This window comes from Stigmatopora argus, chromosome 14 (genome assembly GCF_051989625.1).
Source record: "Stigmatopora argus isolate UIUO_Sarg chromosome 14, RoL_Sarg_1.0, whole genome shotgun sequence".
In the NCBI taxonomy this organism is placed as follows: domain Eukaryota; kingdom Metazoa; phylum Chordata; class Actinopteri; order Syngnathiformes; family Syngnathidae; genus Stigmatopora; species Stigmatopora argus.
In genome coordinates, this window is record NC_135400.1 from 3,770,291 (window position 1) to 3,794,451 (window position 24,161).

At 42.1% G+C, this 24,161-nt stretch overlaps 1 protein-coding gene across 2 annotated transcripts in view; it reads left to right on the forward strand.

Moving 5' to 3' along the window:
- The window catches only part of olfm2a (olfactomedin 2a), a 90,930-nt gene that overhangs the window by 45,009 nt on the left and 21,760 nt on the right, over nucleotides 1-24,161 (forward strand). For both annotated transcript variants that reach the window (XM_077618967.1, XM_077618968.1), the window contains one exon: nucleotides 23,121-23,270. In XM_077618967.1, coding sequence (XP_077475093.1) covers nucleotides 23,121-23,270 — 150 coding nt within the window. The remainder of the gene's footprint in view (nucleotides 1-23,120; nucleotides 23,271-24,161) is intronic.

The following is a 24,161-nucleotide window of genomic DNA, read 5'->3' on the forward strand; positions in this document are numbered from 1 at the left end:
AATGTTTATTGACAAAAAGAGCAAGCCAAAAAACGCAAACGCAAGTATCGAAAGGAGATAACAATAACAGAGACCGAATCAACGAGTACAACTGAGTGGCCAAGTATAAAAAAAACTGCACGAGTCGAGTTGGCGAATAAACTAATGCTCAAAGTACTAAAACACAAAATACAAATAACAAAAACTTCGGCGAAGTCTCAGCAAAGTGTTGGGCAAGCAAGTCGGTAGGCAAGGCAAACAATACCCCAACAATCAGCTGGTGTTAGCCGGTGTTCTTAAATAGCGGAAGCGCCAATCTGCTGGAGGTGTGCTGGTACCGCCCTGACTTGTTGGCTTAATCAGCTGCTGAAAGGCAAAACACATCATCGAAGGCAACAGGAACATGACACTTGTCGTACAATCATCTTCTTTTATAAAATTAAATGAGTTTACCCCCAATGAGTCATTGCGGCCGCATGTCGCACTCGGGTAAAGGGAGGGGCATAGCTGTCAACCGATCACCACCTGGTAGTGAGTTAGCTCCGATGGTGGGGACAGATGCCCTTGGGGCCCGGGAGACCCAAACGTTTTGTGAGGGTCTGCTGGGAATGCCTGGCGGAGTCCCCTGTCGGAACGAGTTTCAATTGCCACCTCCGACAGAATTTCTCCCATGTCCGGGAAGAAGCAGCGGACATTGAGCCAGAGTGGACCATGTTCCGCACTTCTATTGCTGAGGCGGCAGGTGTTCGGTGCCTGTCGTGGTGGCAATCCCAGAACGCGCCGGCTGAAAAAGGAGTCCCATCGGGCCCTTTTGGCCCATGGGACTCCAGAGGCAGCTAATTGGTACCGGGTGACCAAGCGTCACGCGTCTCTGGTCGTCTCTGAGCCAAATACCCGGGCATGGGAGGAGTTCGGTCAGGCCATGGAGAACGACTTCCGGGTGGCTTCAAGGAAATTTTGGTCCACTATCCGACATCTCTGGGAGTTCGCCCAACCAGTCTTCATGTGCTTTGTGGACTTGGAAAAGGCATTCGACTGTGTCCCCTGGGCAGTCTTGTGGGGGGTACTCTGGGAGTATGGGGTTCTGGAACCCTTGTTACGCGGAGTCCGGTCCCTTTATAACGAGTGTCAGAGTCTGGTCCGTGTACCCGGCAGTAAGTCGAATTCGTTTCCTGTGGGGGTTGGACTCTGCCAGGCCTGCCCTATGTCACCGATTCTGTTCATCACTTTTATGGATAGAATATGTAGGCGTAGCCATGGCGTTGAGGGGGTTTTGTGGCCTCAGTTTTGCATCCCCAACTCTCGCTGGAACGCTTGAGAATCAGCACCTCCAAATCTGAGATCATGGGCCTCAGTCGGAAAAAGGTGGTATGCCCTCTCCAGGTCAGGGATCAGGTCCTGCCCCAGGTCAAGGAGTTTAAGTTTCTTGGGGTCTTGTTCACGAGTGAGGGAAGAATGGAGCGGGAGATCGACAGGCAGATCGGTGTGGTGTCTGCAGTGATGCTGACTCTGCACCGGTCCGTCGTGAAGAAGAAACTGAGCCAAAAGGCAAGGCTCTCTATTTACCGGTCGATCTACGTTCCCACCTTCATCTATGGTCACAAGCTGTGGGTCGTGAACGAAAGAACGAGCGGCTGAAATGAGTTTTCTCCGCAGGATGTCCGGACTCTCCCTTAGACATAAGGTGAGAAGTTCGGTCATCTGGGAGCGGCTTGGAGTAGAGCCGCTGCTCCTCCGTATTGAGAGTAGCTAGGTGAGTTGGCTCGGGCATCTGATCGGGATGCCCCCTCAGGAGGTGTTCCGGGCACGTCCCACCAGGAGGAGGCCACTGGGCCAACCTCGGACACGCTGGAGAGACTATGTGTCCCGGCTGGCCCGGAATGCCTTGGGATACTCCCGGAAGAGCTGGATGAAGTGGCTCGGGAGAGGGAAGTCTGGGGCTCCCTGCTGATAAAGTGGGAGAAGATGAGATGAGATAAGATGAAAGTCCAATTCATTTCTTCCCCTAAGGGCAATTTAGAGTGTCCAATCAGCCTACCACGCATGTTTTTGGAATGTGGGAGGAAATCCATGCAGGCCCGGGGAGAACACGCAAACTCCACATAAATGGACATGACCTGGATTTGAACCCAGGACTCCAGAGCTGTGAGGCCAACGCGCTAACCACTCGCTCCACCGGGCCGCCGCCCAATTCATTTAGATTTTATTATGTACTACAAGAGGGCGGTCCGACGACTGAGTGGTTAGCGCGTTGGCCTCACAGTGGGGACCTGGGTTCAAATCCAGGTTGGTCCACCTGTGTGGAGTTTGCATGTTCTCCCCGGTTCTGCGTGGGTTTTCTCCGGGTACTCCGATTTCCCCCCTTAATTCCAAAGACATGCATGGTAAGCAGATTGGAGACTCTAAATTGCCCCTAGGTATAAGTGTGAGCGTGAATGGTTGTTTGTCTCCTTGTGCCCGGCGATTGGCTGGCCACCAATTCAGGGTGTCCGCCGCCTCCGGCTCGACGACAGCTGGGATAGGCTCCATGAAACCGAAGTACAGGGAGAAAACAACATGTAAACTCCACACAGTGAGGACTGACCTTGGATTGAGCTCTTAACCCCAGAAATATGAGGTCGCCGGGAGGCCAGTTGACTTTAATATTATGAATAAATAATTAATCCAATTTCTGGAGAAATTGTTTGGGAATGCTTTCATTTTGGTCGGTGGATTCCCGTAAGCCATTCTCTCTTGATTTTGGGTCTTTCTGTTTTTTTCTGGACTGTTCACTTCCTGTTGACATTTTAGAATTTCAGTGTGGCTTCCTTAATATTTGGATTTCTTTGTCCTTTTCTACATCTGGTCAATTCACCATCATTTGATTTGGGGACATCTAATTTCTAGGGCAATTCCAGTTGTTGATATTGTCTAACATGCTTTTAATTTTAGGGCATTTCTAGATCACCTCTGTTGATTGGTCAATTGGTGTTGATTTTGGAGCATTTCCGGGCAGCTTCCTGCATACTTCCAGAAAGTTTTTTTTATTTTTATTTTCAAAAATAATGCCCAGCAATGTTGAAACTGAAACTGAACTTTGTATTTATGTTGTAGGAAGCATTTTCTTAAGTATTGATATTCTGTTGAAAATTTTAGTATTATTAAAACAGTATACTCTTAAATATTGTGGAACTATACTTTTTGTCTCGTGAAAACATTGCCTGCCACACAACTTATTTGAATGTGGTATCCTCCAAAGAACCAATGAATGTGTTCTCACAGTTTATCTGGTATTTTTCACCCCATTAATTGCACCTCTTCAACACCATCGTCAATAGCCATCTTGTCCGCCACAAACACCTGAGCAATCGCCAAGTGCTCACCAGAGCGGTGCCATCCCAGGACATGGATTTGGCAACTCTTATTTTTGGGCATCATTCGTCCTACTTAGAGTTGGCCAACTGCGTTCTGACACCGACTTGACAGTGCACATGACACATCTGTGCACCCCCACGAATGAGCGTCAGATGGAAAGCTGCCTCCTTGGTAAAAGGGATGTGGTGAGAAAGTAAAAAGCATGCAGCAACATTGAGACCAGCTTGTACAGCTTCAGGTCTGTTGAGTTAGAGATCTTTGTAGACTTTAAAAACAAAAGTAAAAAAAACATACCTGTCAACCTCGTCCAATCGCTCCCCTAATTAAGGATTGCAATTCCCCTTATTAAGTTATAATCAACCATACAAAGGCAACACAGCACATATTTACCACTCACATAGGGCACACAAAGTCGAAAATTTTCCCCAAACTGAACGGGTGCTCAATCATTCGGTGAGCCTTTTGTATGCAATAAATTCAAGATTGTGTAGCTGTCGCTGTATGACGCTGTCAGCTTGACTGTCTGGGTACATTGCTTGCTGATGCACTATATATATATATATAGTTAAAAGGGCGGAAGTGACTGACGACTGTGTGCATATCATGCTCAAAGCATAGCAACATTAGCCATCGACGATGACGTTTTCGTCTGTGACCAGCAATGTTCCCTCTAATTTTTCGTTGGTCTGAGCAGAAAGTCAACCTCCCTGAGCGCACTGAGTACCAGTGTGAGCGACATCATCGGTACTCGGATGATTCGCCTAAAGACGTTTCGCCGACGGACGTTTGACAGACGGGCAGGACGCCGAATGGACGTTCCGCCGAACGTTCATTCGGCCGAACGGAGGTTTCGCCGAAACGGGATTCGCGCGCTCGCCCCGCCCCCGGATCGTGTGTGTACAAGTTTTTCAACCTCGGCCCGCGGGCCATATACGGCCCGTTAGGATTTTTAATCCGGCCCGCCGCCGGTGTTGTCCAAATTATAGTAAAAATCAATGTTAGTCTACCATCAATGGCAGCCCGGGAATAAGCACTCTTGGGCGGGCAGATGTAGCAGAACCGAGCCGTAAAATGACAGCAATCGGGTCAAATCCATCCTAAAACAGCATTTAATGATTAAATACAAATACTGGAGCTCTTTGGACATTAGAACCGAGCCCAGGGAAGTTAATTCCTTGGTAAAATGTCGTGATGATATCGCGATGGAGGCAAAAAAACGTCTATATACGTCCATTCGCCAAACAGCTCAAAATGCTCTCAAATTCGGTCAAATCCAGCCGAAAACAGCGTTTAATGATTAAATACAAATACTGGAGCTCTTTGGACATTAGAACCGAGCCCATCATGAAGAAAGGGGTAAAAAAAAAAAAAAAAAAAAAAAAAAAAAAAAAAAAAAAAAAAAAAAAAAAAAAAAAAAAAAAAAAAAAAAATCCGTTTTTTTTTTTTTACTGCGCGCCATAGGATTTCTGCTGCGCAGAGAAGACGAGAGTAGTGCGCAATTGCGCACGCGCGCAGCTTAGAGGGAACAGTGGTGACCAGTGACCGAGACGATCCGGATTAGAGATAAAATGAGGAAGACGAGATAATTCATTCATTCATTCATCTTCCATACCACCCATCCTCGAAAGGGTTGTGTGGGTTGCTGGAGCCTAACCCAGCTGTCTTTGGGCGATAGGCAGACTACACCCTAGACTGGTCGGCAGTCAGCCGTAGAGCACACAGAGAGACAAACGACCATCCCCACCCCCAGTCATACCGCCACCAGCGGAAATTGAGTCCACGCCGAAGTCAGGCGAGGCGGATCGAAGACGAGATCGGTTTTACATAAAAAACATACTTTTTAAAAACATTTTTCACATACAAAAGTTTTTATACGGCGTACAGATTTTAAAATGAGCAAAATAACATAAAATATGGGGAAAACGTATAAGTTGACAGGTATGGTAAACACTGGTGGTACCTCCACTTATGAATGCTTCTACATAGAAAATATTCAGGTTACTAAAAGCCTCGATGGAAAATATTTTGTTCCAAGATACGAAAAAAAAATCCAAGTTAGCAAATGTCAAACAAAATCAAAATGTAAACACACTTCCTGTACCCATTTGATTATCATGATAGTGCTTCTCCCAACACTTTCTTGGCCTCCCTTTGGATAGAAGTAAACTGCGTCTCCATGATGCCGGAACGAAAGTTACCACGCTGTAGAAAGATGTTAGCAGTAGCTGGGTGACGCAGTGGGCTCCATGTGCAAAACGGGGTGCTCTAAGTGTACACGAGAGCTGCCTGGTCAGTGCACCCAACACCGCTAGCGCCTTTCCCAGCCACCTACAGTAATACCTTGACATACTAGTGTCCCATTATACGACAAATTTAAGATACGGGAAAATTCCGAGCAAATTTTTGCCTTTAGATACGAGACAAATTTGAGATACAAGCATACGAGATGGTTCCCGATTCAGCCCTCCGGGTGGCCGAGTATGCGAGATGCTGCTTAAGAGAACAGCATCGCTCTGTCTTTCTCGCCGCATCTCACTCGCATAAAGATATCTACGAGCACCGGCCATACAGGTTGCATTTTTTGCATTAATCTGTGCAAAATTAAGGGAAAAACAATGGGTCCAAACCAAGCCAGTGCAATGAATGAAGGGCTAACCATCATTTTCAAGCTGCGCAGTGACATTCCTAACAAGATGGAATGCCTTCATTTCATATGTTTCAAATATAAACAGTTAGCGGGAGATAGCGATAATCTGCAAAAAACAGCGGAATCAACATAGACTTGAAAGCAAAGCAAGCAACTGAAAAAGACACCAGGGAAATGCATGTTCCCTCCAGGCCTGTGTGGGTTTCCTCCGGGTACTCCAGTTTCCTCCCACATTCCAAAAACCTGCATGGTAGGCTGATTGGACACTCTAACTTGCCCCTAGGTCTGGGTGTGAGAGTGCATGGTTGTCCGTCTCCTTGTGCCTTGCGGTTGCCTGGCCACCAATACAGGGTGTCCCCCGCCTCTGGCCCGGAGTCAGCTGGGATAGGCTCCAGTACCCCCCGTGACCCGAATGAGGATAAAGCGGTTCAGAAAATGAGATGAGATGAGATGTCGAAGTGGAATTCTCTTTCATGGGGACCCTGAAAAGTGAAAGAAAACATGAAGCAGGTTTTAAGGATTTCCAAAATCAAGGGTTTTTGTCGTTTTCTCACTTGATGGTAGAAGCCACTTTAAAAAGCAGATAAATGCTGCATGTGCGCCTGCGTAGTCCTGCAAAAACTGTAATCGTTTGTCGTCTGAAAGTTTTGCATGTGTTAAAAAACTGGGTCAAAGGTCAAAAATGTGACCGCGGGGTCAATTTGAATCATTTTTTTTGAAGAACCAAAGGTGATATTCTTAAATCGGCCCTACCATCACACAAGTCATTATTGAAGCTAACCATAGTAAAAACTGCATTAAAATTGGACGTAAAATGTGGAAATGGCGTCCAATCCAAATGAAATGGCTGTTTTTGGAAGTCTCCAAAATCAAGGGTTTTTATCGATTTTTAGCAAGACGACACGAATGACCTGGAAAATGATGCACGGGCAATGTTGTCCTTGTCATGGTGCTTTTATAAAACAGAGTGGTTTTGATCTGAAGGTTTCGCAAGTACCAAAAAAAATGGCCCAAAGCTGCACTTTTCTGACCTAAAAAATGCGACACCCTGGGACAAATATCGATTTTCTGAAAAACTGGAGTCCAAATTCGAAAACTGGCCATGGCGCATCCCTAGAGGTGTAAATTTTCCAACCTTTGGTGAAAACCCGATTCAAATCGGACTTACGGTCTTGTTTCCATTTTGCTCACGGGCACGCATACACACATTCTCAGAAATAGTAATATGTATAGATACTTTCATTCATTGAAAAAGCGAGGCAATGACGATGATTGATGGTGGTCTTGAACCCAATCTTGGTCCAATTATTGGACTTTAGAACTCTGCTGTTGTTGTTCTGTTGTGCTTTTTATTTTAATGCAGTAAAATCTTAACTTCCTCATTGAGGAATGAACAATGATGTTGATTTTTTTTAGGCATCGTTTAGGCATCAGGGCAGTCCATCACTTTCGAAGATGGAGCATACTAATAGGTCCAATAAGTTTGGGTCTCGTAAAATAGGTCTCCATTTGTGTGGCTCTTAATTTTTTTTTTCCTCATTTTTTGGTTGTTTAAATACCCAATCAATATGTGGTTTAGTGCATTGTGGGATCCTTGAAATTGTGGCATGGTGGTATTGGTCCTTTGCTAAAATGGAAAACTGACTGACATATATAGTGGTAGGGGTGGGCCAGGAAGCAGTGATGACACTGGGCTTTGATCCGTGACGACAATAAGTTGTGCACTGTCCACAAAGAAAAACCTCTGGTGCATTATTTTAAATGGATACTCATTGCAAGTTAATAAAGAATTATAATTAATTAATGTGATATGCATTTAAAATAAAGTGTGCTAAACGTTACTTTTGAGTTGAATAGTTAATAAAGATAAATGAATGTAATTGGTTCCAGAATTTGTTTCATAAATTGGATTTTTTTTGCTAGATTTGCAGTACTTTATATATAAATTCTCTAATTTGTTGCCCATTCTCAAAAAAAAAGTTACTAAACCCTTTACAACTGATCAGTGTCCCACTTTTTAGATGAGGAACACACAAACATGAAAAAGAATAATAAAAACATATTTATGAATATAATAAGATGAATAACAAACATGTAAAAACATTTCATATTCGTGCAGGTAAGTGTAAGGATGAAGATACCGTCTTTCCATCTCGTTGTACAATACAGAGAGGCCATTCCAGGTAGTTGTCACTTTTAATGCCTCCTTCTGCTTCAATATCGTACCGATGGTAGGTGGGTTATAGCCGTATTGCTTTAGAGTTTCAGTCATGGATGGATAACAGGGACTGCTTCATCATATCATTTGCAACAGTAATTTTAAATATAGATCAAAGTTGCTTTAACCACACCCCAAAAACGATTTATTCATTCATTCATTCATTTTCTGAACCACTTATCTTCACAAGGGTCGTGGGGGGGAGCCTATCCCAGCTAACAATGGGCACCAGGTAAGGGACACCCTGAACTGGTAAACACCCAATCGCAGAGCACAAGACAATAGACAGCCATTCACGCTCACACTCATACCTAGGAGCAACTAAGACTGTTCTACCAGTCGTGACAATGAACGGCGGTCAAAAGAGAGTTGTTGTTGTTGTTGGACAGCCAATGCAAGGCCAACAGAATGCAACCCTTTTAGAAACAACAATTTAGAAATAAAATAACAGATACAGAAAATGTATTTACGCTTTGTAGAATCATTCGTAAATAGAGGTATCACTGTAAAATTACAGATTAGAACAGATTAGAACTTTATTTCATCCCGTATTTGGGAAATTTCTTCTCTAAATCTCTCTAAATTATATATTCCATAAATGGTGTAGTTGTTTAGGGGAGGCCCAATACTTCAATATTTCATTCCAAAGCCAATCTTTGCAGAAAAATATGAAAATTGGACCATTACCGTTTCTTCATCAATTCTTTTTTTTTTTAAGATTACAAACATATCCCGCAAAAATTATTGAAACACATACACACACACACACAAAACAGGCAAACACAGAGACATACGGAAACAAAAAGATAACCTCCGACTTCCATAAATGTCACCGACTATTGGAGGTAATTAAATTGAAATGTGTTGAATACATGCAAATATATACAATAATCCCTCGATTATCACGTCTCACTTCAATTCACTACTACGTGATTTTTTCCCCGCTATTAATTATTGGAAAATATTTTTTTCAGTTCATAAAAATGTGAAAATCGACGCTGAAACTCGTAAACGAAAGTCACTTTTGCTACTAGGACTCAGCCCTGCAGAAGAAAAAAATCTTTTTTTAAGTTCATAAAAATGTGAATATCCATGCTGAAACTAGTAAGCGGTAGCCACTCTTGCTACTAGTACTCAGCACTGAAGAAAAAAAATATATTATTATTTTTTTTAACTTTATAAAAATGTGAAAATCCACGCTCAAACTCGTAAGCAGAAGCCACTCGTGCTACTAGGACTCAGCACTGAAGGGAAAAAAAACGTAGGGGTGACCCTACTTCACGATTCTTCGATTTTCACGGCCATGTCTGGTCTACATTAAACGCGGTATTCGAGGGATTACTGTATTTTGACACCTGGTGGTATAGTGGTTTATTCGCTTAACTTCAATGCGGACCAGCAAAGGAATCAATTCCCTGTGAGGGTATGATTCTGAGTTCGAATGCCTCTCCATGTGCCCAACAGCTGGTTGGCAACAAGTCTAGGTTGTAGCCTGCCTTTCGCACAAAGTCTGTTGGGATCAGCTCCAGCAACCCTTCCAAGGATATGTGGTACCGATGATGAATGAATGAATATTCCATAAAATGGTAACATTCATTCATTCATCATCCATACTGCCCATCCTCGAAAGCGTTGCGGGGGTTTGCTGGAGCCTCACCCAACTGTCATTGGGTGAAAAACAGACTGCACCATAGACTTGTCGCCAGTCTGGGGTGGGTGACACAGAGAGACAGACAACCAGTCACACTCCCATCTAGTGTGAATCAAACCCAGACTGCCCGCAACAAAGTCAGCCAGAAGAACCACTGCACCATTTGTGGCAAAATGGTTACAGTAAATTTAAAATAAAAGGGTCCTAATTATTACTTTTGAAACCATTATTATACAGGACATAATTACTCGCAAATTAATCTTACCCAATTTCTGTTAGTAACCATTTCCCAACCCTAAAATAGGATAAATGTATGCAGCATTTTAGTTTTCCTCAGATAATAGACAAAGGGTAAAACAATAAGCAGCCCACAGAGAGACGATCTCACTTCTTGAAAAAAAAATATTTAGGTTAGTTCACGCTCGTTTAAAGATGGCACCTCCATGGCGCTTAATCACTAAGGTGTCCTGATTCTATCTAGTATTCACACAAACTCAGCTTGACGCTTCACACGAGCGTTTCCAAAACATATGCTTTTCTCTTTCACACACAGATGCAATGGCGAGTTCAGCCGACAGTGTCGCAGGCCGCCTCGCTTGGCTTGCATCGCCTGCTGCTGATTCTAAATTCTAATAGACTTCCCGTCATGCTCGTAAAAGTAGGGAGCAGCAGATTTATGATCTCATTTAGCCCAGCCTGTACAGTAGCCAGCTCCGGGGTCTCTCTAATGAAACTCCAGGGGAAGTTCTTTTTCTTGACAGCGATACCTGCTGCTCAAACGCCTAATTGGATAATCCCATTGAACTATGTTAATCATTAAGGGCCTCGCAGCTTGACCGCGCCTCAGGTAATTGCAGGAGTTGATTAGTTAGTTGCATGATGTTTGCTGCTGCACTGCTGTTTCTACACTCCATTCATTTTAGATGCCCCTGTGAAAAGTTGGTCCATCTGTGAAGTTGTTCATTGTGTGGCAGTGATGAACCATTTGAAAAAGGTTTCTATCTTGATCAATGGGGTTTAGGGATTTTTTTGTTTTTTTGCTTTTTTTTCCTGTTTAGGTTTGAGATAAGGCCTTTCAGGGTGAGGTTAATGTTGTTGTTGGTGGTGGTTGTGTATGTATACACTTTTGATCTATTTTACCTTTATTTGCAGAGGGTTTGAGGATGTATAGACATGGATGCTCCTTTATTTTCTTATTCAGGGCTGATTGATTTGACTAATTGTGGACTTCTTGCTGCCTGTCGGTTAGGAGTTATCCAGTAAAGGGCATACACACATTGGCAGCAAATGAACATTCCAGTATGGAGTGGAAAAGAGCCACACGATTGCACGTCTATCATTATCAATTGCACTGACAGAGTCAAAATAATAAATTAAAACTCTTTCAATGAGTTTATCAGGAGTAGACATCCAATACATAGAAGTGGGAGAGATGTGAGACTCTACATTCATTCGGTCATTCATTCACCGCCACCTTCCCACTTCCAATGAACTGGACATCTGGCGTCATTTATAGTACTAGTTAATATTTCTCTCATCTCATCTCATCTCACTTTATGAACCGCTTTATCCTTATTAAGGTCGCGGGGGTGCTGGAGCCTATCCCATCTGACTCCAGGGCCAGAGGCAGGGGACACCCTGAATCGGTGGCCAGCCGATCGCAGGGCACAAGGAGACGGACAACCATGCGCACTCACCCATACCTAGGGGCAATTTGGAGTGTCCAATCAGCCTACTATGGATTTTTTGGGGGAATGTGGGAGGAAACCGGAGTACCCAGAGGAAACCCATGCAGGCCCGGGGAGAACATGCAAACTCCACAAGGTGGACAGACCTGGATTCGAACCTAGGATCCCAGAACTGTGAAGCTGACACGCTAACAACTCATCCATCGGGTCACCCACAAACAGACATAGGAGGGCTCACACGTACATAACATCTGCCTTCACCTAGCAATCACAATTGCTAATTAAGATCCAGCCCCTAGCATAGCACACTGGATAAGATATAGGAAACAAGATAATTGATATTCAGGCAATTACTACAAATTTATATTCACAAAATTCTAACTGCAAAGGAAGCCCCAAGTTGCTGCCGGCAATAGTCAGCTGGCCAAATTAGCCACCATAAATGGAGAGTGTTTTAAAGTACTTGTGTGAGTTAGTGTCAATCTCTCAAAGAGTTAGTTGTACTTCGTTGGTTTATGTCAGCAGTTTTGATGGCATGGGGGAGAAAACGATCCTGCTGCTGCGAAAAGTGTCAAAACTAAAATAGTTAATAAATGGATGGCCCCGTTGATTTTTCTTTATCTGTCCTCTGCAAAACTGTCGCTCAACTCAATGTCACCATACCCGTCCCAACCCTGCTTCGCTCACCATGGCTGTCTGCCCCTTGCATATTCTATTTAATCCGTTACACCCTACTGATCAATTTTTGTGACAGTGAACACAAGGTCTCTCTGCTTAAAAAGAACGTATTTTGCAAAATCAGGATTTGAAATATTTTGATGTCCACAATCCCCCCCCTACACACAAACATAAAGTACAGTATTTTCTCGCATATACGCCATATATGTTGCGGAAAAAATGATGACTGAATAAAGGGTACGGCTTATATGCGCACAAAATAGACTTGACATGCACGAAACTGCAAGGTGACAAAGACGAAAGCCATAATGCAAGACAATGCGGCCGATACCTTCATTTATTTCAAAATAGAGAAAGAATAAACATATAAAAGGCTAAACAAAATTTATTTTGACGTCTATGAATGAAGTGTTTCATCAGGAAAAAAATGGTGTTAAATTAAAAGAATGTTTCAAAAAAAATTGCAGGTAAACAATTACTACCAGTGGTACAGGCACTATCTAGTGCAGTGGTTCCCAAACTGGGGGGCGCGCCCCCCTAGGGAGGCGTAAAGAGAATTCAAGGGGGGCGTGAAGTCATCTGCTAAAAAAAATGTTTAAATAGATTATAAGAATAATAAAATCAAAGAACAAATATCTGCCATTAAATACATGCAAAATATGATTATAGCAGTCACTCCAACGGTCCAACCTGTTTTCTATTAACAGAGATCTGTTTTCCTGAACAATGCTAAGAAATAAATGCAATAAAATAAAATAAGTTCACATGAGCAAAAGAGGAAGTGGGGGGGGGGGGCGTGCGGGTCTACTGGAAGCAAGAAGGGGGGCGTCAGGTAAGATAGTTTGGGAACCACTGATCTAGTGGTTTAACTGAAGTAAATGTTCATGCAACTTTTTTTTGCTTTTTATCAAGTACAGTTCATGTGCGTTGAATTAAAACTACAAAAAAAATACTTGTTTATGAACTGTTTCAGTTCAAATATTTGGGAAGAATTTCAAGGGGTAATGCCATAGACCTCTGTACTTATAGACATTGTTAACTTCAAAAATGTCTCAACCCTCTTATTGACCATAATAATAGCATTTATTTTCATTCATTCATTCATTTCCTGAACCGCTATATCATCACTAGGGTTGCAGGGGTGCTGGAGGCTATCCCAGCCGATCGTAGGGCATAAGCAGACGGACAACCATTCACACTCACACCAAAACCTAGGAACTCTAGTTAGAGTGACCAATCAGCCTACGATGCATGTCTTTGCGTTGTGGGAGGAAACCAGATTACCCGAAGAAAACCCACCCATGCACGGGGAGAACATGCAAACTCCACACAGGTGGACCGACCTGGATTTGAACCCAGGTCCCTCACTGTGCGTACCCCAGAGCTGTGAGGATGACGGGCTAACCACTCAAGCAACCGGGGGCGCACATTTATTTACAATGTCTTCATAATTGTTCTTTATTTTACTTTCGGGTTAAAAATATTATCTTCTTTCATTCATTTATAAAAAAAGGGGAAAACATTATTATTCTGTTTTATAATTTTATTTGTAATGTATTATTTTTGCATTTTTTAAAAGTAATAACCTATAACATTTCACTTTTAATGTATTTTTAAGTTTAATTGAAATGTAAACAAAAATAGAAACAAACAACAACTGCTTTCATTGTTTTTAATTAATTAAAGTTACTAAAATGAAGCAAAATATTTCGAGGATACAGAAACTATATTATTATAACTATAAATTATTTTTAGAACAAAACATCATGTCAGTGCACATCATTTACTTGTGCAGGCCACACAAAATGAAGGAGCGGCCAAGATCTGTAACCCAGACCGCCAGTTTGGCTCCTGTGTATCTCCATATCCCAAATATAAAAGCACAATTATCTCTGTCTCGCTCTAAACGCTCTTTCTGAACTGGCAAGGGGAGTTAGCGGCCAAAAGAAATTGGAACAAATCCAAATGCATTCTTAATTTCATCCTGGCATTTATAAAATATTAATAGACTGGAGAAATGTTGCTGAGAAGTCTTTTTCATGTATTCATCTTATATACCGCTCATCGTGAGGGTTGCGGGCTTACTGGAGCCTATCCCAGCCGACTTCAGGCGAAAGGCAGAGTACACCCTAGACTGGTCGCCAGTTAGTTGTGGGGCACACCAAGAGACAAATGGCCATTTGCACTCACAATCATAGTGCCACCAGTGGGAATTGAGCCCTCGCCTGCCCACACCAAAATCAGGCAAGTGAACCTCTACACCAGGGGTAGGGAACCTATAACTTGGGAGCCATATCTGGCTCTTCTGATGGGTGCATGTGGTTCTTCGCTAACCTGTGAGGTAAAATATGTTTTTAAATCGCTGGTGACAGAGGTGAGTCCCGAATGCACCAATAGGAGCGTCACGTCGGCACTATGGCAATGAGAGTACCTGTAACTTTAATCATCTTTTTATAAATTATATTTTATTAGACTTTTCTGCATGCATATTTCCATTGGTTAGCAACTACGCAACAGTGCTGTCAAAATAATTCATTTAGTACTTTAAAAGTGGTAAAATGACCCCAAAAAAGTCACATCTCATTTTCACATTTTTGCATTAAAATTCTGAGTATGGCTCTCAAAGATATACAATTTGAAAATAGGAATTGTTTATGGCTCTCTGTGTCAAAAAGGTTCCCGACCCCTGCTCTACACCATTAGGCGGCCTTGCTGAAAAGCCTGTGGAAAAAAATTAAAAAGACGAGGAAGCGCAGCGTGAGGTTGTAAATTGAGATGGGAGCGTTACAGCAAAAGGAATGCCCTCTCATACTGCACAGATAAACCTTCTAAACATCGATTCTCACCACGCGATACAGTCAAAACAATAGACATGCGTGGATTTCTGCACCAAGCTTGTTAGGGCACGTGTTGCAGTCGGAGGCCATATTTTCTCAACTTGTAAACTCACACCCACTCCTATCTGTAGCAATGCAACGAAGCCTTGCTGCTTTCCAAACAAATCCTCACAGAGGAGGACTTTGTCACATATAAAAAGCCATGCATTATTAAAAAGGCTTTGGAGAGAGTTTGTTGAAATATATAAATGCTCATAGAAGCACAGACCAGCGAAATCATCGCTGCATGGAACACAAATCGCTGTTTTTAAAGCAAATTTCACATCTCAATTCTGGCAATGAAAGATAAGAGAGTCGCTTTAAAAGTGCAGTCACAACCCCTTGTAAAGAGTGGAGCGTAAACATGAATGGGACGTCCTACTCGTCCTACTTGTCCTACTTTTTAAACCAAACACTCGCTGAATCACTAAAATAAAGTACAATGTACCTCAAGCCACATTTGCTTTCTTAGATGACACCTTTCAACTTCCTGTCTGAACTGCTTCATCCTCATTAGGGTCACAGGGGGTGCTGGAGCCTGTCCCAGCTGACTCCGGGCCAAAGGCGGGGGTCACCCTGAATCGGTGGACAGCCGATCGCAGGGCACAAGGAGACGGTCAACCATGCACACTCACAACCATACCTAGGGGCAATTTAGAATGTCCAATCAGCCTACCATGCATGTCTTTGGAATGCGGAGTACCCGGAGGAAGCCCACGCAAGCCCGGGGAGAACATGCAAACTCCACACAGATGGACATAACCTGGATTTGAACCCAGGACCCCAGATTTGTGAGACTGACGCGCTAACCACTCGTGCCACCAGGCCGATATATATATATATATATATATATATATATATATATATATATATATATATATATAGAGAGAGAGAGAGAGAGAGAGAGAGAGAGAGAGAGAGAGAGAGAGATGTTGTATATGGGATTTTTCTCAATTGATATGAATTCTTTTTTTAAAGATGTGTAGTCTTTAGTAATTTAATTTTAAGTAATTCAACTCATGTAATTTAGATTTATTAACATCTTAGTCATTTCTAAATGTATTTATCAAACAATTCATTCATTCATTTTCAGAACTGCTTATCCTCAAAAGGGTCGTGATGGGGTGCTGGAGCCAATCCCAGCCAACTATGGGCACAAGGCAGGGGACACCCTGAATCGGTGGCCAGCCAATCGCAGTCAATAAACAATACATAGTATAAAATATTATACTATTAACAAGAAACAATTAATAATAATCTCCAAATCAACAGGAAGTGGACCATTAATCCCACAAAATCAGACCAAAAAGTTTACCACAGATTACGACACTCCTGTTCCCTTCTTCTCCCACACAAAAATTCCCATTCCATCGTAATCCTGGCCTTGCATAAATCTAATCCAACAGAATGACTCCTGCTCCCAATCAAAATTATGCCCAATCCTGTTTTTTTTCTTTTCTTTTTTTACTTAATATATCTATCCATAAATTGGTTAACTTTACGTCTCCTCATTCCTCTGACATCTTTTCCTTCCTAGGATTGTATTAAACAACTTTTCAATAACTTCCACAGATAAATTTGTTAAATTACAAAAATAATCACTTGAGAACTTGATGGAGCCTAACATTTCAAAGTAAAAGTGTAATAGAGCAATGGGTCGGAAAACAGACACGCCGATATGTTTAGAAGCGGGCGGGAAATGGAGCTGTCCGCCGGTCAATAACGCTTCCCCGTTAGCAGTCGGTGAAGGGGCTGGGCTGAAAGGATGGATGTCCCTCTTGGGCTAATCCAATCAGAAGTAGTGCTGAGTGCTCGCAACCACCAGTCAAGCCTTTCATTCACATTTCCATTCACTCTCGGCAGACGATGCCAAAATGTAATGAGAGGAGGATTGAGCCATTTTGGAGATGAAATTAAAGAGCCATCAACATAAGTGCATGCAGGAAGCAGCATATAAAATCGCCCACTTCCCTCCAAGTGATGCAGTCATGTTGTCCTCTTTGGATCAAAGAGAATTTCTTTTTGACCATGGAACTCAGAGGGTCTTTCATTGGATTTTTTAAAAAGAGATTACTACATATTACTACATAGCGAATATTAATTCGCCGCTGTTGAATCAGGATCTATATATTTGTTTTCTCAAGCACTTTGTGAGTTTATAAAAAATGTCCACACCTACCATTGAACTGCATTCAACTTTTCATATTATTTTTTTGTAAAGGAATTTGGGGAAGTGTACTTTCACTTTTCACAAAATATTGTAGCGCATTGCTAAAACTCAGAAATTGTGGCAACAAGCTAGAAGACAACAGGAAACGTAGATACAGTAATCCCTCGAATATCGTGGCTTCAACTTTCGCGGTTTCACTATATCGTGGATTTTTTTCAGGGGGAATTTTTATTTTATTTTTTAAAGTTCGTAAAGATGTGAAAATCCACACTGAAACTCGCAAGTGGAAACCACTCCCCTGTCCTTTGCTTGCTACTAGAACTCAGCCCTGAAGTAAATGTATATATATATATATATATATATATATATATATATATATATATATATGTATATATATATATATATATATATATATATATATATATATATTAAATAGGGGTGACTGTACTCTGCGGTTTTTCGTTTATCGCAGCCATGTATGGTCTACAGTGCTTGGTTGATAAATCTTTTTTTTCTCTCAGCTACAAAAAAAAGCATGTAAGTTACAAAACATTAACCCAAATATAAAATATGAAAATAAAATATAACTACACTTTCTGTATCCAGTATTTTTTTAATTGTCATGGTACAGTTGCTTTCCCAGTGGCTATCTCCCAACACCTTCATGGTCTCCCATTGGCTAACAGGAAGCTGCATCTTCATGATGCTGGAATCGAGGTTAGGGGGCTGTAGGCGGGCGAGAGGTAGCTTGAGCAGGGTGGTGGTCGCTGGTTCCGACCGGGGAGCACAAGGCCAGCCTGAACCGAAAACAGCATGCTGGTGCCTGGACACCAAAGCCAGCCCGAAATGGGCTAGTGGCCACGGGAGTATGACTGTGACCGATGATTGATTCATGTATCTTCAACCCTCCTTCTTCACAATGTTGTTTCTTGAGTTTTTCTGAGTGTGCGTAACATAATTTGACATTTTTACGTCGTGTTTTCATGTTTGTTTGTACCTATGTTTAGTGGAGCTCAAACGTTTTTGCTCAAAGATCTACTTTTCAAGGAGCCAACTTTACACGATCTACCCTTTTTTCCGGGCCAAAGACAAAGCTCAGCAGTTAGTATGTCTGGGTGTTGGAGCCTATCCCAGCTGACTCCGGGCCAGAGGCAGGGGACACCCTGTATTGTGGCCAGGGCACAAGGAGACGGACAACAATGCACTCTCACACCCACACCTAGGGGCAATTTAGAGTGTCCAATCAGCCTACCATGCAGGTTTTTGGAATGTGGGAGGAAACCGAAGTACCCGGAGGAAACCCACGCAGGCCCGGAGCGATCATGGATTTCGCTCGTGTCTTTTCCAGATGGTTGCTTTGCTTTCAAGTCTAGGTAGATTCCGCTGTCTTTTTCGCAGATTAGCGACTCGGTCACGCTATCTCCCGCTAACTGTTTATCTTTGAAACATGAAATGAATGCTTGATGGTTAGCCCTTCATTCATTGCACTGGCTTGGTTTGGACCCATTGTTTTTCCCTTAATTTTGCACAGATTAATGTAATGCAAAAAATGCAACCTGTACAGCCAGTGCTTCTATTGTAGGTATTTTGTCATGTTTTGTGTAGTATTTACCCCATTTCTTTTGGGGCAATTTAACTTTGTTAACGTTAAACCCCCCTATAAGATGATTTTGCATTAGCTCTATTAGGTATGCATCTAGATGCCCTGGTCATGCTGTTATAATAATAATAATAATCGGACATAGGCCCTGTCGTCATTATCAACAACAAAAAAGCCTAATTGTCATCACACCCAGAAACTGCGTATGACGAAATTGGTGGTGCTCCTCCATAAGCTACGTTTAGACCTAAATAAGTGATAGTTACGGACTTGTAATTGGCATTCTGCTGTTATGGATACAGGTCACTTACCTCTCACTGTCTTTCACTTACCTTCAGTCAGCTAGTAGGAGGCAGATCACCACCCAAACATCTTTTCATATTACCTCAGAAGGGAATGTGTGTTGTGTTACCGCAAATTTAGAGTTTTTTTTTTTCAATTCAATTTATTTGGCAAGAAAAAGCACCAGGCTAAGGGCCATGTAACAAGATACAAAAAATGTGCACAAAACGCGGTGTAGTCACTGGTTCACGGTCAAAAAGTCATCCAGAGCCCGTTCTGATGGATGTGGGGAAAAAACTGTCCTTAAGCCTATTTGTCCGTACTTTGTGGGACCTACAGCGTCTGCCAGAGGGCAGCAGCTGGAACAGATTGTGACCAGGGTGGTAAGGGTCCCCTATGATGATGTTCCTGGCTCTGCTGAGGTAACGAATATTATTATACTATACTTAATTTTGAGGGTTTGAGAAAAATGTAATTTCATTCTAGTGCAAGTCCAGTGCGGACTGCAAGTTTGACATTAAAGTTGACTTTGACTTTGGATGTCTAATTCATTTAAATTGAGATGACTCACAATGAATGCTCACTTTTTGAAGTCCAATCCATTTTAAGTGGAAGGTTGGCAATGAATGAGAATTTGTCAATTCACTGCTAGCCCCAGATAGCCCCCCCCCCAAAAAAAAACAGATTGCACGTTTAGCGCTGTAACGGCCAGCCAATGAATTCAATGAGTGCCCTATAAAAAAAGAATTCAAGACGTTTCCTCTCTTCAAATTATTTTCCACTGTGCAGATGCTGTTAACGCTGTCATCTTCTCTCTATCTATGGCTGACTGCTCAGCAGCTCTCCAATCAAAGCTAAATTTAGACAGAAAGTGACTCTCAGTAGTTGAAGGGATCAATTGCCATTAATTGCTTTTGGAGGGGAACAACATTTGACGGGGCTGAGAAAGAGAAAAAGAATCCCAAAGAGAAATTAAGACTCTGGGTAAATTGCTGTGTCAGAATGGGCACAACTAATCACGATACAGAATGAATGGAGTTTTTCGTCACTCAACATATCCCTGCCTCACTAACAAGTGGTGCTGCAGCAAGACCAATAGTAGTACTGCACTAAAATGACGTCATCAGATTCGGGGAGTAAAAAGTAAAGTGCTGATGCTGTGCAATATATTTTCGATAATATGCAATAACATGAAAATGTATTTTCCCTCCTTGTGTGTGTGTTTATGTATATATATATATATATATATATATATATATAAAATGTATTTTCCCTCCTTGTGTGTGTGTTTATGTATATATATATATATATATATATATATATATATATATATATATATATATATATATATATATATATATATATATATATATCAGTGGCGGGCGGTGCATTTTCTGGTAGCGCCTTCAACGTATCAATCCAACCCTCAAAAACTATTTTATGGCTATAAAACCTCTACTGCAGCTACAGCTGCGACACATAAAAAATAATCAATAAATTAATGCACAAAAATGGGGTAAAATCCACTTCCTAGCAGCATTTCATGATTAAATACAAATACTGGAGCTTTTCAGACATTAAAACCAGGCCAGGGGGTGATTTTCCCGGGAAAAGACACTGATGAACGTCAATGGCGTACGGGCAAACATTGCCCGAAAATGGGGTAAAATCCAGCCAAAAACAGCATTTATTGATTAAATACAAATACTGGAGCTTTTTAGACATCAGAACCGGGCCCGGAGTATCATTTCCCTGGTAAAAAGACAGCGATGAACGTCGATACGTCCATACGTGAAATGACAAAAAATTGACTAAAATTAGGTAAAATCCACTTCCTAGCATCATTTATTGATTGAATACAAATACTGGAGCTTTTGAGACATTAAAACCAGGCCAGGGGGGTGATTTTTCCCGGGAAAAGACAACGATGGACGTCAATGGTGAAACGCCAAAAATTAAACTGGGGTAAAATCCACTTCCTAGCAGCATTTTGTGATTAAATACAAACACTGGAGCTTAAATACAAACACTGGAGCTTTTCAGATATCAGAACTTGGCCCACAATTGAAATATTATTTAGGAATATAGCCATATTTTACTCACCAAAAATCCTTTTTACACAATATCCATCCTCCTTTCTTTCTTCCTTCTTTCCTATCGCCATCGAAGCTAATGATGAAAGTCGAGCCTGTCCTATCATATTTCCGGCATAGTCCGTTTTGAAAATAGCATTAAATCAGCACAACAATATACTATTTGCTTGTGGAGCTAAGTTAGCGCGCTGAAAGTGCCCCACACACCATTTTCCCGGCTGTAACAGACTTGCTAGCTTCGGAGTTGACCGCCATTTCTTAATGATAACCATTTTTTTTGTGAAAAAGTCTGTCTGAAAAATAGCTTTGTGAGCAAACAGAATCTACCGTAATTACTCGAATATAACGCGCACTCGAAAATAACACGCAGGTAATTTTGGGCCAAAAATATCTGGAAAAACGCAGTAATCGAATATAGTGCGCACCTAAAATTTCCCGCTGACGAAAATCAGAAATCTTACCTTTTTTTCTTCGTTTCACGATTGTTTTGTTCAAACAAATTTATTCATTAGAATCCTTCAAATGAAGAGTTCCTCTCTCTCTTTGTCTGTCCTCTTGTTATGATCGCGCCGCGTCGCTGGGTCGTCGCAGCGCGATCGGGGGCATCTGTTACAGTCGCGCCGCGTTGTGCGACGCGACCGTGGATGTAGGTAGACCCAAATGCAGGAAGCAGGAGAGGACGAGGCATTCAGCGTGATACGGAGTCCTTTAATGAATCAACCAAGGCGTGGAAACAAACGTGGCCGCATGTTGCGCGCATACGGACAGAGGCAACAGAATAACGACAGCTAGCGACCGCTAGCAACCGCTAACAACAGTCAATGATAGTCAACGATAGTGAACGATCCGGCGACGTGTGATGACGCGTCGCTACTTAAATACAGGAAACGAAAGCAATCAATGGATTGGCTACAGCCGGTATGCGTCAACGGCAACCCAGGAGGGCCAAAAGGGCCACTCCTGACACCTCTCATACATCTCTTCGTTGAGAATCCTATCAACGTCCACGCTTCCTTCATCCACTTCCTCTTCCTCCCACAACACATCATCCGATTGGCTTTACGAGATGACGTAAAATCCGTGCGTCGGCTCTACGAGATGACGTAAAATCCGTGCGTCAAAGTGAGTTTGACAATGCTTTTTTCGATCGAAAATTTGTAATTTATTTTAGTTATTGATTATAACACGCACCCCCAACTATTGGAATTAATTATATAGCAAAAATCTGCGTGTTATATTCGAGTAATTACGGTATTTGTTTTTGCTTCTGTCGGCCATAGTGGGTGGAGTTTGCGATCTCGGCTGCCTCGGGTACTGCTTTGGCCCGCCTACTAGCCAATCATAGTTTGTGAAAGCAATAACATGTCCCAGCCAGCAAAATGCTAACGCCTATGAAAAATCATTGTGGGGTTGCCAACTCGAAATCTGATTGGTTAAAAGCAACAGTCTAGTTTAATGCAGCAGAGCCCGCAAGAACTGATTGTGAAGGCTTTGAGGCAGATTTGATCTGGCAACAAATAATGACTGAAATGTGATTGGTTAAATGCTTCAATATGAAAACACACATCTGGAAGCAGTGCAACCAGGGGGAAAAGCAATGAAAGGAAGCTAACAGACCATTTGGATTAATAAGTATTGATGGACAAAATATAATATGATTCAGATATTTCTTAGGCCAGCAGAGAAGGCCTTGAAGGCCCTGACGGCCCGCCACTGATATATATATATACTTGTCTCCCCTTCCCCAGATAATGATTGATGTCCAATAATCTGCTGTGCATTTCATTGAGTTTATTAACAGTTAATATCCAATTCATTTTAAGTGGGAGAGTGGCAACAAATCTCCTTTTGTTTATTTGCTGCTATTTTTTGTACATTCTGTAGGGGCTATTCCCGAGCCTGGAGGAAGGCTGGCAAATCTACAGTTCGACGCAAGGCACAGGTGGAAAATGTATCTGCACGGTGGTGGCGCCAGCGCAGAACACGTGTAACCGCGACCCACGCAGCAGACAGCTCCGCCAGCTCATGGAGAAGGTGACTGTTGCCTATCACAAGGCACGATTGGGAATGCAAGCTTAAGCAGAAATGTCATAAAGCAGCGTAATTACAATCAAATGGTCAGATAGAACTTTTTAAAACTTTTGAAGGTTTAAAATCTTTAGAAGGCAAATGTTCAACATCGACTTATTAACAACTAAGTGTCAGCCAACTACACAAATATTTTGTTTTGTTTTATACATTACTTAAATGATCGAATCTTGTCAAAGAGTATTCAGAAATAAATGATCCTGACTCAGAAACATGAATTTATGTACAATAAAATTGTACAATAAAGATGATGGATGTAACAGTTTGCAGTAAAGCAGAGGGAGTGAGGAAGGGGATGTAGGGTTAATTGTGGGATGGGGTATGGAACAAAGTGCACAGAAACACAGGACAAAAACACCCAAAATCTTTATTAACCAAAATCCAAACCATGGTCAAAAGAAAGGAAAAAAAATACACGACAAAGAACTCGGAATATATATAGGGTGGCCCGGCGGATGAGTGGTTAGCGCGTCGGCCTCACAGTGGGGGTACTGGTTTCAAATCCAGGTCGGTCCACCTGTGTGGAGTTTGCATGTTCTTCCGTGGCCTGTGTGGGTTTTCTCTGGGCACTCTGGTCTCCTCCCACATTCCAATGACATGCATCGTAGGCTGATTGGACACTCTAAATTGCGGTATGAGTGTGAGCGTATATGGTTGTTTGTCTCCTTGTGCCCTGCGATTGGCTGGCCACCAATTCAGGGTGTCACCCGCTTCTGGCCCGAAGTCAGCTGGGATAGGCTCTGGCACGCACCGTGAACCTAATGAGGATAAAGCGGTTCAGAAAATGAAAAAAAGACATATATATATATATATATATATATATATATATATATATAT